At 67.7% G+C, this 17279-nt stretch overlaps 1 protein-coding gene across 1 annotated transcript; it reads left to right on the top strand.

Annotated features, from left to right (window-relative positions):
• The first annotated feature begins 2755 nt into the window (after positions 1-2755).
• ADCY6 (adenylate cyclase 6) lies at positions 2756-16638 on the top strand. Its single transcript, XM_056322480.1, is given in 23 exon segments — positions 2756-2812; positions 2814-3046; positions 3048-3591; positions 5358-5507; positions 5625-5746; positions 5864-5975; positions 6059-6186; positions 6862-7020; positions 7123-7264; positions 7351-7479; positions 8167-8192; positions 8298-8445; positions 9500-9597; positions 9666-9753; positions 9837-9953; positions 10054-10212; positions 11149-11324; positions 11415-11444; positions 11906-12035; positions 12161-12424; positions 13695-13899; positions 15969-16093; positions 16177-16638. Coding segments are annotated over 23 exon segments (3471 nt in total). The 3' UTR covers positions 16306-16638.
• The last annotated feature ends 641 nt before the right edge of the window (positions 16639-17279 follow it).

Below are 17279 nucleotides of genomic sequence, written 5' to 3'. Positions count from 1 at the left end.
CAAGCCCCGGGGGCTGCGGGGAAAGACCGGGAGGCACCGGGAAAAAGGTCCCCCCGCTGCCGTGGCCACGCGTGGTGGGGGATGCGGGATGCGCGAACCCACCGGGATCGGTCCCGCCGTGCCCCCACCGGAGGGGACAGCTTATACCCCCCCCACCCCCCCCCCGCCAATACCCCGCGGGGGGCAGGCGGGGGTCGCGGGGGGGACCGTGCAGGGGGTGCAGCCCACCCGCACATTGTCCCCACGCCCCGCATCCCTGTGCCCCCCGCCCCGGTGACCGGATCCCGGGGCCGCGGTGCTGCAGCATCACTGCACCGCCCGGCCGGAGCGATGGGCGGGGGCTGCGGCGGCCCCGGGGAACCGGAGACTCAGCGTGCCGCCCCCCCCGCCGATCCACTCCCCCCCCTTCCCGTGGCGGGACTTCCGCGTGGGGCCGCGGGGACACGGGCCCGGCGGCGGCTGCTAATTAATGATTAATCTGCGCTCCTCGGGGGCCCGGCGCTGCTGCGGGGGGGCCGCGGGGCCCGGCACCGCCGCTGCGGGGGGGGCTGGGGGTGGGGGGAGCGGTCATGGAGGGGGGGGGGGGCTGGCAAGGCCTGACCCACGCACACGCGTGGGGTACGAGTGTGGGGGGCAAGGCAGGGACCCCAGTGAGGGGTATCCCGCACCCCCGTTTTGCACGGGGTGCTGACTGGGGTGTGCGTGCAAAAAGGAAGGGGGGGGTGCGTGCAAGGGTGTGCTTGTGCGCGCACGCGTGTGTGTGCAAGGGGTGCGTGTGTGCGTGCAAGGCGTGATGTGCATGCAAGGGGGTGCGTGTGCAAGACCCCTATGTGTGCAAAACGGGTGTGCGTGTGCGCGAGGTCGTGGTGTGCGAGGGGGGGTGTGCACGCGTGTGTGCATGCCAGGGGTGCCTAAGCGGTGTGTAGCTGCGTGTGCAAGGGGATACGTGTGCGTGCGCGCACACACACGCACACACACATGCAAGGGGGCTCACGCGTGTGTGTGCAACACGGCTGCACACGCGTGCAAGGGGGTGCGAGTGTGCAAGGGGGGGGGGTGTAGGTGTGCGTGCAGGCTGGGTGTGCAAGGGGGGGGGCACTGGGGTGAGCGTGCGGGGGGTGTGTGTGCAAGGGACACACTCAAAGGGGGGGGGACGTGTGCAGACCCGGGGGTGCAGGCGGGGGGAGGGGGGTGGGGGGTGCCGGTGGCGCGTGTCCCCGTTGTCCCCGCCATGTCGGTGCAGCGCGGCGGTGCGTGTGCGCGCAGCCCCGGGGGTGCCGGTCCGCCCGTGCCCGCGCGCGTCGCACCCGCCTCCCCCGCGCTCCTCCCGCGCCTCCCCCGCCGCACCGGGGCCGTACCGGGGCCGTACCGGGCCGTACCGGGCCACCGCCGCCGCCGCTGCGCCTTTAAGGCCGCCGGCCGGGAGCGCCCGGGAGCGGATCCGGGCGGGGGGGGGGGGGTGGGGGGGGGCGGGTACGGCCGGGGCTGGGCCGGGGCCGGGCTGCGGCCGGGACCGGGACCGGGGCCGCCACCGCCGCCACCGGGGGGCCCGGCCTGGGCTGCGGGATGGGGCGGCGGGGTTGCGGCGCGGCCGCCGTGTAGGAGCGGGCGGCGGCGGGGCCGTGCCGGGGCGCGGGGCCCCGCGGGCGGCGGCGCCGGAGGCGGAGGTGAGCGGGGCCGACCGGGCGCACCGGGCGCGGTGGCGGTGGGGGGGGGTGGCCGGGGGCGGCGGCGAGCGGGACCGCGATCGGGACTTGGGGGGCGGCAGCGGGGTGGGCCCCGTGGCGGCGGCAGCGGGGTGGCCCCGGGGGGGCTGCCCGGTGGCCGGGGCGGCGGCGGCGGCGGGGGGGGCGCTGGCGGGTTGGGGGTGACCGGGCCGCGTCCGGCGGGGCTCCCCGCGGGCCGGGGCCGGGGCCGGGGGGTGGCTGCCACCGGGCTCAGCCCTTCCCGGGTGGCCGTTCCCCCCCTCCCCCGCCGTTCCCCCGGGGTGGGACGGGCTGCCACGTCCTGCTGGTTCCCGGTGCCCCGGGGCCGCCGTGCCCGGTGCAGCCCGTTGGCCGCCGTTCAAGGACAAACAGGGCCGGGACGCCCGGGATGGTTCCAGCTTTGCCGCAGGTCGTTGCGCTGGGGTGGACAGGCTCGGGGTGGCCTTGGCAGGGCCAAGCACCGGGCACCAGCACCGGGTACCCAGTACCAGCACCGGGCACCGGCACCGGGCATCCAGCACCAGTACTGGGCATTGGCACTGGGAACCGGGGTACCGGCACTGGGCACCAGTATCGAGCAGCCAGCACCAGCACTGGGCACCGGGCACTGGCACTGGGCACTGGCCACTCAGTACCGGCACTGGGCACCAGCACTGGGTACCCAGTACCAGCACCAGCACCGGGCATCCAGCACTGATACTGGGCACCGGCACCGGGCACTGGCACTGGGGACCAGGTACCGGCACTGGGGACCAGTACTGGGTACCTAGCACCAGCACTGGGCACCGGGCACTCAGTACTGGTGCTGGGCACCCAGCACTGGGCACTGGGCATTCCCACAGGGGCCATGGGTGGGAGAACTGGGGTTTGGGGGTCTGCACCCCCCAGGGGACGTGGGACATCTGTGCCCTTCGCTGTCTGTGCTGGGTGGGAGCCACGCTGCCTCGGCCCCCCCCCCCCATCCCCCCATGGGCACCGGCGTCCCTCTTGGGGTGCTGGGGGGGAGGGGACACACACTGAGCGTTGACCCCCTCCCCGGTACCCGCAGCATGTCGTGGTTCAGCGGCATCCTGGTGCCCAAGGTGGACGAACGGAAGACGGCATGGGGGGGAGCGCAACGGCAAGAAGGGCGCCCGCCCCCGCGCTGCCCTCTGCGGCCCCCGCTACATGAGCTGCCTGCAGGACCCTGAGATGGAGCGGGGTGGGGGACCCCCCCGGGGGCTACGCTGCACCTGGCAGGAGGACCACTACAGCAAGAAGGGACCCTCCGGTGACTTGGGGCTCAAATCGGTGGACTTGGCCTTGGAGGATGGCGAAACCAAAGGGCCAAAGGGGGCCGGGGGCCACGGGGGGGCGGCCGTCGGCCGGCGAGTGCTGGCGGCGTTTGCTCCAGGTTTTCCGTTCCAAACGGTTCCAGTCGGCCAAACTGGAGCGGCTTTACCAACGTTACTTCTTCCAGATGAACCAGAGCAGCCTGACGGTGCTGATGGGGGTGCTGGTGTTGGTCTGCGGTGTGATGCTGCTCTTCCACTGCCTGCCCGGTGCCCCCCACGTGCCGGCGGTCGCCGCTTTGGCCGGTGCCACGGCCCTTTTCTTGCTTTTGATGGTGCTGTGCAGCCGCAGCGCCTTCCCCCAGGACTATATGTGGGTGGTGAGCTACGTGGTGCTGGGGTTGCTGGCCGGGGTGCAAGCGTTGGGGACGGTGGCTGTGGTACCCCGTAGCGCGGCCGAAGGCGTTTGGTGGAGCGTCTTCTTCATCTACATCACCTACACGCTGCTGCCGGTGCGGATGCGGGCGGCCGTGCTGGCCGGCGTCTTCCTCTCCGCCCTGCACCTCGCCATCGCTTGGCACCGCAACGCCACCGACCCCTTCCTCTGGAAGCAGGTAGAGGCTGGGGGGGGGGGGGGGGGGGGGGATGCATATAGTGTGTGTGTGGGGGCTGCCTGCTTGTGGGATGGGGGAGACCCTGGGGGGGAGACCCCTGTCCCCGCCGGTGGCTCCCCCAGTGCCTCGCTGCAAAATTGGGCTTGGTGTTGGTGCACGTGGAAAATTCTGGATGCAGGAGGGGCCCCCTTGGCTTGCCCTGGGGGTGGGGGGCGTCCTGGGGGGGTGGGGGGGGGGTGTGTCCCATGCTAGGGACCCGTGGGTGCTGCCTACGGTGTGACCGGGGGTCTCTCCACTGCCGCAGCCTGGCGGGGGGGGAGGTGAGGGGGCCCCTCGTCCTGGCAGGACCGTGCACAGACCCGCCATTGTGGGCTGTGCTTGGGGGGGGGGGGGGGGCACCCACAAAGCCCCCGTTGTGGGGCTGGCGGAAACCCCCGAGGGGGGATGCAGGCCCAGGGAGCCAGGGCAGGGGGGGTGGCTGCCACCCAGGGGGGCTGGGACCTTGGCAGTGTCCCCTGTCCTGCCCCCTTGGGCTGGCGGGTGCTCCCAGTGGGGTGCTGCATGCACAGGGGGGGTCCAGGGGGGGTCCCCTTGCCCACAAGGGCCATGTGTTGCCAGTCCCCAGCCCCCCCCACCCCCGCCCCCGCACGAGGCCACCCGTCACCCTCGCCCTGCCTGGCCAGGGCTGGGGCCACGTGCTGTCCCCACGGGGCGCATGATGCTGAAGGGGGGGGGTACACAGTGAGGCCGGTGGGGCATGGAGGGGGTCACGGGAGGAGAAGCCCCCCCCGAGTGGGGCTAACCTCTGCAGGGTGGGAGCGATGGGGCTGTGCCCCCTGGCCGGGGGGATGTGATGGGGATGGGGGGGGGGGGGTGCGTGGCCCCCCGCTTCCAGCCCGCCGCTATAAATAGCCCTGGCCCCGGTCCCAGGGGACAGGGATGGGGACGGGGAGGGGGGGAAACCACAGCACTCCCGCTGCAGCCATCTCCGCTTCCCGGCCCTCCCCCGGCTTCCTCCGCTTCCCGAGGGCCCGTGGGGCCTGGCTGTGTCCCACGTCCCCCCCTGCCCCGTCCCCCCATGTCCCCCCCTGCCCCGTGTCCCCATGTCCCTCAAGTCCCTGCATCCTCGTATCCCTGTGCCTTGGGTCCCCAGGTCCCTGCAGCCCCTGTGCCCCGCTTTCCTGCAGCTCTGCGTGCCCCCCATCCCCCTGCTCGGGCTCTCCATGTCCCCCATGTCCCTGCAGCCCCCCCTGCCCCGGTTTCCCATGTCTCCAGATGCCCCATGTCCCCATCACCCTGGTCCTGTATCCCCAGGTCCCTGCATCCTCGTATCCCTGTGCCTTGGGTCCCTGCAGCCCCTGTGCCCCGCTTTCCTGCAGCTTCGGGTGCCCCCTGTCCCCCTGCTCTGGCTCTCTATGTCCCCCATGTCCCTGCAGCCTCGCCCCCCCCCCCCCCCCCCCCGGTTTCCCATGTCTCCAGGTGCCCCATGTCCCCGTCACCCTGGTCCTGTATCCCCAGGTCCCTGCATCCTCCGTGTCCCCAGGTCCCTGCATCCTCCCTTCCCTTGGTCCCTGCATCCCACATCCCCTTGCTTTGTGTCCCCATGTTTCCGCCCCCGCCCCATGACCCCCCCCCCCTGCAGCCCCCCTGCTCCTCTTGGCAGCACCCCCCCCCATCCTGGAGCCAGGGTTTTGGGGTGCAGAGGAGGGTGGCAGAGCTGGCCAGGGGTCCCTGGGTGGCTGCACTGAGCCCACCTCCCCCACCAGCTCAGCGCCAACGCCCTGATCTTCCTCTGCACCAACGTGGTGGGGGTCTGCACCCACTACCCGGCCGAGGTGTCGCAGCGCCAGGCCTTCCAGGAGACCCGGGGCTACATCCAGGCGCGCCTGCACCTCCAGCGGGAGAACCGCCAGCAGGTAAGCTGGGGGTCCTGGGTGTCCCAGGGACGGTGGGGTCCGCCGTGATGGGCCTGGGGGAAGGGGGGGTCCGTCAGGGCCCTGGCCCCCCGCTGATGGGGTGGTGCTGTGGGGCAGGAGCGGCTGTTGCTCTCGGTGCTGCCCCAGCACGTGGCCATGGAGATGAAGGAGGACATCAACACCAAGAAGGAGGACATGATGTTCCACAAGATCTACATCCAGAAGCACGACAACGTCAGGTACCGCGGGGTGCAAGGTCTTGGGGGGGGGGTGGGGGTGGGAGGGGAGTGTCACTAGGTGAGGGAGTCCGGGGTGGTCTGTGGTCCCTCCCCAGCCCACACTCTTCCTCCCGGCAGCATCCTCTTCGCGGACATCGAGGGCTTTACCAGCCTGGCCTCGCAGTGCACAGCCCAGGAGCTGGTGATGACGCTCAATGAGCTCTTCGCTCGCTTCGACAAGCTGGCGGCGGTGAGTGGGATGGGGGGTGGGGGGTGCGGGGGTGGGGCTGGAAGGGGGTCCCAGAGCCCCCCTGACCTGCCCGTCCCCCCCAGGAGAACCACTGCCTGCGCATCAAGATCCTGGGGGACTGCTACTACTGCGTGTCGGGGCTGCCGGAGGCGCGTGGGGACCATGCACACTGCTGCGTGGAGATGGGGGTCGACATGATCGAGGCCATCTCGTGAGTCGGGGGGTCGCGCCTGTCACCGGTGCTGGCATGTCCCCAGTGCCACTGCAACACTGGGAGGCTGTGCCTGACCCCAGCGCCACCATGTCCCCAGTGCTGGCACATCCCCAGTGCCACTGCAAGACTGGGAGGCTGTGCCTGACCCCAGCGCCACCATGTCCCCAGTGCTGGCACGTCCCCAGTGCCACTGCAAGACTGGGAGGCTGTGCCTGACCCCAGCGCCACCATGTCCCCAGTGCTGGCACATCCCCAGTGCCACTGCAAGACTGGGAGGCTGTGCCTGACCCCAGTGCCACCATGTCCCCAGTGCTGGCACGTCCCCAGTGCCACTGCAACACTGGGAGGCTGTGCCTGACCCCAGTGCCACCATGTCCCCAGTGCTGGGATGTCCCCAGTGCCACTGCAACACTGGGAGGCTGTGCCTGACCCCAGTGCCACCATGTCCCCAGTGCTGGGATGTCCCCAGTGCCACTGCAACCCTGGGGGGCTGTGCTTGACCCCAGTGCTGGCATGTCCCCAGTGCTGGCATGTCCCCAGTGCTGGCATGTCCCCAGTGCCGCTGCAGCCCTGGGGGGCTGTGGCTGGCCCCGGTGCTGGCACACCCCTGGTGCTGCCCAGGCCCCGGTGCCGCGGTGCCTTGGGCTGACGTGGTGCCGGTGCCGTCCGCAGGCTGGTGCGCGAGGTGACGGGGGTGAACGTGAACATGCGCGTGGGCATCCACAGCGGGCGGGTGCACTGTGGCGTCCTGGGGCTGCGCAAGTGGCAGTTCGACGTCTGGTCCAACGACGTGACCCTCGCCAACCACATGGAAGCGGGTGGCAAAGCCGGGTGAGCCAGGACCAGGGGGGCTGGGCTGGGGGCTGGGGTGGGGAACGTGGAACAAGGGGGGTGGGGGGGTGGGCTCAGCACCTTCATCCCTGCCATCCCCAGGCGCATCCACATCACCTGGGCGACGCTGCAGTACCTGAACGGGGACTACGAGGTGGAACCGGGCCACGGGGGCGAGCGCAACGCCTACCTCAAGGAGCACAACATCGAGACCTTCCTCATCGTGGGCTGCAGCCAGAAGCGCGTGAGTCAGTGGGGGGAATTGAGGGGGGGGGGATGGGGGGATGGGGACCCTGGGGGACCCCCTCTCACGGCCACGTCGCCCTGCAGAAGGAGGAGAAAGCCATCCTAGCCAAGCTGCAGCGGGCTCGTGCCAACTCGACGGAGGGGCTGGTGCCGCGCTGGGTGCCCGAGCGCTCCTTCTCCCGCACCAAGGACTCCAAGGCCTTCCGGCAGATGGTGAGCGACCATGGAGGGGGGCGGGGGGGGCATGTTGGGAAGGGGGGACCCCCCCTGCGGCGGTATCGGCTGCTCGCTGCCTTTCCGTGGTCGCCTTTGGGCTTCCCCAGCCTTGCCCGCAGCCCTCGCCTGCTTCCTCCTGCTGGCCGCAGCCCAGGGCCTTGAAGAAGCCCCCCCCATCCTCAGCAGATCTCGGGGTTCCCTCCTGTCCTCATCAGCCCTTGGGGACCCTCAGGTGTCCCCCCCATCCTCAGCAGCCCGCAGGGATCAGCCATCCTCAGCAGCCCATAGAGATCCCCAGGTTCCCCCCCCCGCCGCCTCCATCCTCAGCAGCTGTTGGGGACCCCCCATGTGTACCCCCTGTCCTCGGCACCCCTTGGGGATGCCTCCTGTCCTCACTGGCCTTGGGGACTCTCAGGGGTCCCCCATCCTCACTGGTGTCAGCCACCCCCCCCAGACCCCTCCCTCCCCCCTTGCAGGCTCTTGGGGACCCCCCTATCCTTGCCAGGCTTGGGGAACCCTTGGGGATCCCCCACATCCTGGTAACCCTTGGGACTCTGTCCCCTGTCCTTGGGGGGGCTTGGTTGACCCTGGGGGATGCCTTATGATCTTGTCATCTATGACCCCCCCCCCCCCAATCCATGCCAGTGTCCCTGACACCCCCCCATTTCCCTTGTGTCTCCCCAGGGAATTGATGACTCCAGCAAGGACAAGTAAGTGTCCCCATGCTGAGGGTCCTGGGGGTGGGGGGTCATGGCCAGCCCCTCTCTGGGGCAGAGCCAGGGGCTGGGGGGACCCTGACCTACCCCTGCCCCCAGCCGTGGTGCCCAGGAGGCCCTCAACCCCGAGGACGAGGTGGACGAGTTCCTGAGCCGGGCCATCGACGCCCGCAGCATTGACCAGCTCCGCAAGGACCATGTCAAGAAGTTCCTGCTCACCTTCCAGACGCCTGAGCTGGAGAAGAAGGTGGGGGTCCCTCCATCCCCCCCCATCCCATCCCTGCCGTCCCCTCCATCCCCTGAAGTCCCCTCTGTCCCGCTCCCATCAGCACCTTTGTCTCCCTCATCTCGCTTCCATCCCCTGGGGTCCTCTGTCCTGGTTCTGTGGTACCCCCTGCCCCCCATCCCAGCTGCGCATCACATCTGTCCCCTCTGGTCTGTGAGATCCCCTTCATCCAGCTGGCTCCATGATCCCCCCTGTCCTGGTCCTTCCATCCTGTCCCCCTCCATCCCATCCCCTGGGGTCCCCTCAATCCTATCCCCTGGGGTCCCCCGGTGTCCCCTCCGTCCCATCTCTTGGTGCCCTCTCCGTCCCATCCATCGGTGTCCCCTCCCATCCCATCCCATCTTATCCCATCCCCTGGGGTCCCACATGGTCCCCTCCATCCCATCCCCTATGGTCCCCTCCATCCCCTGGTGTCCCCTCAATCCCATCCCTTGGGGTCCCATCCCATCTCATCCCCTCCCCTCCCATCTCATCCCCTGGGGTCCCCCATGGTCCCCTCCATCCCATCCCCCGGGGTCCCCTCAATCCCATCCCTTGGGGTCCCCTCCCATCCTATCCTATCCCATCCCCTGGGGTCCCCCATGGTCCTCTCCGTCCCATCCCCCGTGGTCCCCTCCATCCCCTGGGGTCTCCTCAATCCCATCCCTTGGGGTCCCGTCCCGTCCCCTCCCCTCCCATCCCCTGGGGTCCCCCTTGGTCACCTCCATCCCATCCCCTGGTGTCCCCTCAATCCCATCCCTTGGGGTCCCCTTGGGGTCCCCCTCCCTCCCCTCCCATCCCATCCCCTGGGGTCCCCCATGGTCCCCTCTGTCCCATCCTCTGGTGTCCCCCTCCATCCCGTCCCCCTGGGGTCCGCTCCATCCCATCCTCTGGGGACCCTCTGTCCCCCTCCATCCCATCCCATCCCATCCCCCAGGGTCCCCTCCATCCCATCCCCTGGGGGCCCCCAGGAGCCCCTCTGCCCTGCCCTGCCCTGCCCCCCCCCCAGCCCGGCTCACCGCTTCCCTCCCCGCAGTACTCCAAGAAGGTGGATGACCGCTTCGGTGGCTACGTGGCCTGCACCCTCCTCGTCTTCTGCTTCATCTGCTGCCTCCAGATCGTGGTGTTCCCGCAGTGAGTGCTGCAGCCACCCCCCCCCCCCCGACCCCCCCCCCCCCAATGCTCACAGCCACCTCTCTCAGCTCCCCGCTGATGCTTGGCGTCTACGTTGGCATCTTCATCCTCCTTGCTGCCATCCTCTTCGTCTGCGCCGTCTATTCCTGTGTCACCGTGAGTACACGGCTGATGGGTGGGAGGGTGGGGGGGGGCTTGGCGGTGCATGATAGGGTCTTTTTGCGCCCCCCCCCCCGCAGCTGTTCCCCGCCGCCCTGCAGCAGCTTTCCCGGAAAATCGTCCAGTCCCGTGCGCACAGCACCGTCATCGGGGTCTTCACCATCCTCCTCGTCTTCATCGCTGCCTTCGTCAACATGGTAGGGACGTGGGGTCAGGGGCACGGGGGGCTGCGGGGGGCTGCGGGGGGCTGCGGGGGCACCGGCTCACCCTTCTTCCACCCCCACCCCCCCCTGCCAGTTCTCCTGCAGCCGGGTGGCTCTGCGGGACTGCGCCGCCCGTGAGCTCAACGTCACCCCCGAGGCTGTGGGACCCTGCCAGCTCCGGGTCCTCAACTTCTCGCTGGGGACCCCCGCGGAGCCCTGCCACGGTGACGGGCTGGCCTGTGACTTCCCCGAGGTGAGTGGCTGTGGGGCAGCCATGGGTGCAGGGCTCCCGTGGGTGCCAGCGTGGGTCCCTCTGGGTGCACTGTCCGCCTTGGGGGCTGGCATGGGGTCCCTGAGGGTGCAGGGTGCTGGCACGGGGTCCCTGTGGGCACTGTGTCCCCCTGGTATGGGGTCTCTGGGGGTACAGGGTGCTGGCACAGGGTCCCCACAGATATAGGGTGCTGCCATAGGTCCCTACGGGTGCATGGTCCCCCGTGGGTGCTGGCACAGAGCCCCTGAGGGTGCAGGGTGCTGGCACGGGGTCCCTGCAGCCACTGTGTCCCCAAGGATGCTGGCACGGGGTCCCTGAGGGTGCAGGGTGTTGGCACGGGGTCCCTGCAGCCACTGTGTCCCCAAGGATGCTGGCATGAGGTCCCTGTAGGTACGGGTGCTGGCACGGGGTCCCTGCAGCCACTGTGTCCCCAAGGGTGCTGGCACAGAGCCCCTGAGGGTGCAGGGTGCTGGCACGGGGTCCCTGCAGCCACTGTGTCCCCAAGGATGCTGGCATGAGGTCCCTGTAGGTACAGGGTGCTGGCACGGGGTCCCTGCAGCCACTGTGTCCCCAAGGATGCTGGCATGAGGTCCCTGTAGGTACAGGGGTGCTGACACGGGGTCCCTGCAGCCACTGTGTCCCCAAGGATGCTGGCATGGGGTCCCTGAGGGTGCAGGGTGCTGACACGGGGTCCCTGCAGCCACTGTGTCCCCAAGGATGCTGGCACGGGGTCCCTGAGGGTACAGGGTGCTGACACGGGGTCCCTGCAGCCACTGTGTCCCCAAGGATGCTGGCACGGGGTCCCTGAGGGTGCAGGGTGCTGGCAGGGGGTCCCCATGGGTGCAGGGTCCCTGTGGGGGGTTACCGGCGGGGGTTTCCCATGGGATGCCAGTGCATCCCTGCCACTCTCCCCCGCAGTACTTCAACTACAGCGTGGTGCTGAGCCTGCTGGCCTGCTCCGTCTTCCTGCACATCAGCAGCATCGGCAAGCTGCTGCTCATGGTGGCCATCGAGGCCACCTACCTGGTGCTGGTGGAGGGACCCCAGGCCACCCTCTTCGACAACGCCGACCTGCTGGTGGTGGCCAATGCCCTGTGAGTGCCCTGCGTCCCCCCGCCGGGTGTCCCCACCCTGGGAGCTGGGTCCCCACCTTGCTAAGCCCCGGCTCTTCTCCCCCTCCCCAGGCCCTCCTTCAATGTGACCCAGGGTGAATGGTGAGCGGGGGGACTGGGACCAGTGGGGGAATGGGAAGGGGCGGGTGGGGAGGGTGGGCTGTAAGTAGGAGAGTCCGCTGAGGTGGGGGTCTGTGCTGCGGGGGTGGGTGCATCTTGTGAGGTTGGGCACATCTTGGGGGGTCGCTGGGATGGTGCGTCTTACAGGGTGGGTGCAGGTTTGGGGTCCCTGGGGTGGGTGAATCTTAAGGGATCCCTTGGGTGGGTGCAGCTTTGGGGTCTGGCTGCAGCTTTGGGGTCCCTGGGGTGGAAGCATCTTGGGGGATCCCTTGGGTGGGTGCAGCTTTGGGGTCTGGGTGCAAGTTTAGGGTCCCTGCGGTGGGAGCATCTTGGGGGATCCCTTGGGTGGGTGCAGCTTTGGGGTCTGGGTGCAGTTTTGGGGTCCCTGGGGTGGGCATGGACTCGCCCAGCACCCCACCTCAGTGGGCGCGGGGTGCCCGCAGCCCGGCGGAGGGGAAGGTGGCCCTGCGGTACGTCACCCCCGTCATCCTGGCCGTCTTCGCGCTGGCGCTGTACCTGCACGCGCAGCAGGTCGAATCCACCGCCCGCCTCGATTTCCTCTGGAAGCTGCAGGTAGGACCGGGAATGGGGGGGGGGGGGGAGGGCGAGGGGCTGGGATTGACCCTCTCCCCGCACCCCAGCACTGGGGGGGGATGCAGGACCCCAGCCCGGCTCCTGCATGGTGCTGTGCGCCGCAGGCGACGGGTGAGAAGGAGGAGATGGAGGAGCTGCAGGCGTACAACCGCCGGCTGCTGCACAACATCCTGCCCAAGGACGTGGCGGCGCATTTCTTGGCGCGGGAGCGACGCAACGACGAGCTCTACTACCAGTCGTGCGAGTGCGTGGCCGTCATGTTCGCCTCCATCAGCAACTTCTCCGAGTTCTACGTCGAGCTGGAGGCCAACAACGAGGGCGTCGAGTGCCTGCGGCTGCTCAACGAGATCATCGCCGACTTCGACGAGGTGCCGGAGGGCGGATTGGGGTGGGGTGGGGTGCAGGAGATGGGGGGCAGGGGGTGATGGAGGCGCCGTGGGGCAGCGTGCATGAGGATGGGGTGCAGGAGATGGGGGGCAGGGATGGGGTGCAGGGATGAGGTGTACAGGGATCACAGGGACGGGGTGCAGGAGCTGGGGTGCACGGGGCTCACAGGGATGGGGTGCAGGAGGTGGGGTGCAGGAGATGGGGGGCAGGGGGTGATGGAGACGCCGTGGGGCAGCGTGCATGAAGATGGGGGGCAGGGATGGGGTGCAGGGATGGGGTGCACAGGGATCACAGGAACAGGGTGCAGGAGCTGGGGTGCACGGGGCTCACAGGGATGGGGTGCAGGAGGTGGGGTGCAGGAGATGGGGGGCAGGGGGTGATGGAGACGCCGTGGGGCAGCGTGCATGAAGATGGGGGGCAGGGATGGGGTGCAGGGATGGGGTGCACAGGGATCACAGGAACAGGGTGCAGGAGCTGGGGTGCACGGGGCTCACAGGGATGGGGTGCAGGAGGTGGGGGGCAGGAGATGGGGGGCACGGGGTGATGGAGATGCCGTGGGGCAGCGTGCATGAGGATGGGGTGCAGGAGATGGGGGGCAGGAGGTGGGGTGCAGGAGATGGGGTGCACAGGGATCACAGGGATGGGGCGCAGGAGATGGGGTGCAGGGATGAGTTGCACAGAGATCACAGCAACGGGGTGCAGGAGCTGGGGTGCACGGGGCTGACAGGGATGGGGTGCAAGAGGTGGGGGGCACGGGGTGATGGAGGGGCTGTGGGACAGCGTGTGTGAGGATGGGGGTGCAGGAGATGGGGTGCACAGTGCTCGGGAATGAGGTGCAGGAGATGGGGTGCATGGGGATCACAGGGATGGGGCGCAGGAGATGGGGTGCAGGAGATGGGGTGCACGGGGATCACAGGGATGGGGCGCAGGAGACGGGGCGCGTGCGGCTCACAGAGATGGGGTGCAGCAGATGGGGCGCACAGGGATCACAGGGATGGGGCGCAGGAGATGGGGTGCAGCAGATGGGGCGCACAGGGATCTCAGGGATGGGGCGCAGGAGATGGGGTGCAGGAGACGGGGCGCACAGGGATCTCAGGGATGGGGCGCAGGAGACCGGGTGCATGATGCTGACAGGACCGGGGTGCAGGAGACGGGGGATGTGCCGCTGCCAGGGACGGGGTGCAGGACCGGGTGCCTGGGACCCCCCACGATGTTGGGGGGGGGTGTGTAACTCCCCCATCCCCCCCCCAGATCATCAGCGAGCAGAGGTACCGGCAGCTGGAGAAGATCAAGACCATCGGCAGCACCTACATGGCGGCCTCGGGCCTCAACGCCTCCACGTACGACCGCGAGGGCCGGAGCCACATCGCGGCGCTGGCCGACTACGCCATGCACCTGATGGAGCAGATGAAGTACATCAACGAGCACTCCTTCAACAACTTCCAGATGAAGATCGGTCAGTGCACGCCCCTCGCACGCCCCTCGCACGCCCCTCGCACGCCCCTCGCATGCCCTTTGAATGCCCTTTGCATGCCCTTTGAGTGACCTTTGCACACTCCTTGCATGCCCTTTGCACTCCCTTTGCACGCTCCTTGTGCGCCCTTTGCACGCCCTTTGCATGACCTTTGCATGCCCTTTGCACACTTCTCGTGCGCCCTTTGCACGCTCTTTGCATGACCTTTGCATGCCCTTTGAGTGACCTTTGCACGCTCCTTGCATGCCCTTTGCACTCCCTTTGCACGCTCCTTGTGCGCCCTTTGCATGCCCTTTGTACGCCCTTTGCATGACCTTTGCATACCCTTTGCACGCTCTTTGCACGCCCTTTGAATGACCTCTGCATGCCCCTTGCACGCTCCTTGTGCGCCCTTTGCATGCCCTTTGCATGACCTTTGCACACCCTTTGCATGCCCTTTGAATGACCTTTGCATGCCCTTTGCACACTCCTCATGCGCCCTTTGCATGCCCTTTGCACACCCTTTGAATGACCTTTGAACGCCCTTTGCACGCTCCTCGTGTGCCCTTTGCAAGCCCCTCGCACGCCCCTTTGCACGCCCCTTCCCCTTTGCACACGCTGCCCTTTGCACAGACATTTACACACTCCTTGCACCTGCAAACCCTTTGCACGCCCCTTCCTCTTTGCACACAGCCCTCGCACACCCCCTTTACACACTCTTTTGCCACTGTAAACCCTGTGCACCCCCTTTCCCCTGTGCACCCCCTTTCCCCTTTGCACACACAGCCTTCTCACACCCTTGCACGCCACTTTACACACTCCCTTGGCATCGCAAACACTTTGCATGCACAAACCCCTTTGCACACCCCTTCCCCTTTGCATGCCCCTTCCCATTTGCACACCCATTCTGCTTTACACACTCCCTTGCCCTTGCAAACCCCTTGCACGCACAAACCCTTTGCATGCCCCTTCCCTTTGCACACACAGCCCTTGCACACCCATTTACACACTCCCTTCGTGTGCCCCTTCTGCTTTACACACTCCCTTGCCATTGCAAACCCGTTGCATGCATAAACCCTTTGCACACCCCTTCCCCTTTGCACATGCAGCCCTCGCACGCCACGTGACTCGCTCCCTTGGCATCGCAAACACTTTGCATGCACAACCCCCTTGCACGCCCCTTCCCCTTTGCACACACAGCCCTTGCACACCCCTTTACACACTCCTTTGCGTGCTCCTTCCCCTTTGCACAGCCCTTCCACATTGCACACGCAGCCCTCACACACCCCTTGTCTCGCTCCCTTGGCATCGCAAACCCTTTGCATGCACAACCCCCTCGCACGCCCCTTCCCCTTTGCACACACAGCCCTTGCACACCCATTTACACACTCCCTTTGTGTGCCCCTTCCCCTTTGCACACCCCTGCTGCTTTACACACTCCCTTGCCATTGCAAACCCTTTGCACGCCCCTTCCCCTTTGCGCGGCCTTTTCCCCTTTGCGCGGACCCTTCCCCTTTGCACGGCCCTTCCCCTTTGCACACGCAGCCCTCGCACGCCCCTTGACTCGCTCCCTTGCTGTCGCAAACCCTTTGCACGCCCCTTCCCCTTTGCACGGCCCTTCCCCTTTGCATGGCCCTTCCCCTTTGCACGGCCCTTCCCCTTTGCATGCCCCTTGACTCGCTCCCTTGCTGTCGCAAACCTTTGCACGCCCCTTCCCCTTTGCACGCCCCTTCCCCTTTGCACGGCCCTTCCCCTTTGCACGCCCCTTCCCCTTTGCACGCCCCTTGACTCGCTCCCTTGCTGTCGCAAACCCTTTGCACGCCCCTTCCCCTTTGCACGCCCCTTCCCCTTTGCACGCCCCTTGACTCGCTCCCTTGCTGTCGCAAACCCTTTGCACGCCCCTTCCCCTTTGCACGGCCCTTCCCCTTTGCACGCCCCTTCCCCTTTGCACGCCCCTTCCCCTTTGCACACGCAACCTCCTCGCGCACCCCCGTGCCCTGACACCCGCAGCCGTAGGGGGGGGGTCCGTGACGCTCTGCCTGTGTCGTGTCATGTCCCGTCCCCCCCCCCAGGTCTGAACATGGGGCCGGTGGTGGCAGGGGTGATCGGGGCGCGCAAGCCGCAGTACGACATCTGGGGCAACACCGTCAACGTCTCCAGCCGCATGGACAGCACCGGGGTCCCAGACCGCATCCAGGTCAGCTCGGGGGGCAGGGAGGTGGGGGGACCCTTTCTTTGAGCCCCCCCCAGCACCTCATCCCCATGTCCCCCTCCCCCCAGGTGACAACGGACCTGTACCAGGTGCTGGCGGCCAAGGGCTACGTGCTGGAGTGCCGGGGGCTGGTCAAGGTCAAGGGCAAGGGGGAGATGACCACCTACTTCCTCAACGCTGGCCCTGGAGGGAGTTAGGAGCGGGGGGGGGGGGGGGAGGGCCGTGGTGTTCCCCCCCACCCCCAGCCCCAGGCTGATGCCCCCCAGCCTGCACCAGGGGTTAGGCAAAAAAAAAAAAAGGAAAAATCCCCAAATCCACATATTTAGAAAAAAAAAAAAAAAAGAGGAAAAAGGGAGAAACGACACAAGGGAGGTGGCTGGAGGTGGGGGTGTCATCCCCCCCCCCACTGTCCCCCCCCCCCCCCAAGGGCAGTGTGTTGAGGGGAGCATTTCTCAGCCCTGTACCAGGGTGTGTTTTGGGGGGGGTGGGTGGGTGTCAGGGTGCAACCCCCCCTTTGCCAAAATCCCCCATGTGCCAAAGAGGGGAGGGGGAGGGGACACCCCCCCGGGGAAGGGGCTGGGGTGGGGTTTGGGGGTGGGGGTCTCCCCAACCTCCTCCATGTGCCAAATTAAAGTGCCGCCTGCTGGGGGGGACACACACACAGGCAAAGCACCTTCGCAGCCCCCCAGAACCCCCACCCAGGGGCCCGGCCCTCCCCAGCCAGGGGGTCCTGTACCCTCCCGGGGGCTGCCGGTGGGGAGGGGGGGGGGCAGCTTCCCCTCCTTTTAAATGCAAAAAAAAAAAAAAAAGTGACTTTTTTCTTTTTTTTTTTTTTTTCTTTTTTTTTTCTCTTTTGTTTTCTGAAGCCGTTTTGGGGCCGGGGGGGCTCAGCCCGGGTTGGGGGGTACTGCCCCCCCCCTCAGTGCAGACCTGAGGTACTTTGTCCTTCGTGTGTACAGATAAATTATATATAAAACTCACTTTGGATACGAGCTGTGGCCTGACGTGTGGGGCATGGGGGAGGGGGGGGGCTGCGGGAGGCCGAGACCCCCATGGAGGGGGCAAGATCCTGGTGGGTTGTTGGGAGGGGGGGTGTCCCAGATCTTGGAGGGGGGGCGTCCGGGCCTGGTGTGTGGGAGACCCAGATCCAGGTAGGGGGCTTGGGCCCAGT

Source organism: Falco biarmicus, chromosome 19, assembly GCF_023638135.1.
Source record: "Falco biarmicus isolate bFalBia1 chromosome 19, bFalBia1.pri, whole genome shotgun sequence".
Classification (NCBI taxonomy): domain Eukaryota; kingdom Metazoa; phylum Chordata; class Aves; order Falconiformes; family Falconidae; genus Falco; species Falco biarmicus.
Note: the sequence above shows the minus strand (reverse complement) of the source record. Positions and strands in the feature narration are given on the sequence as shown.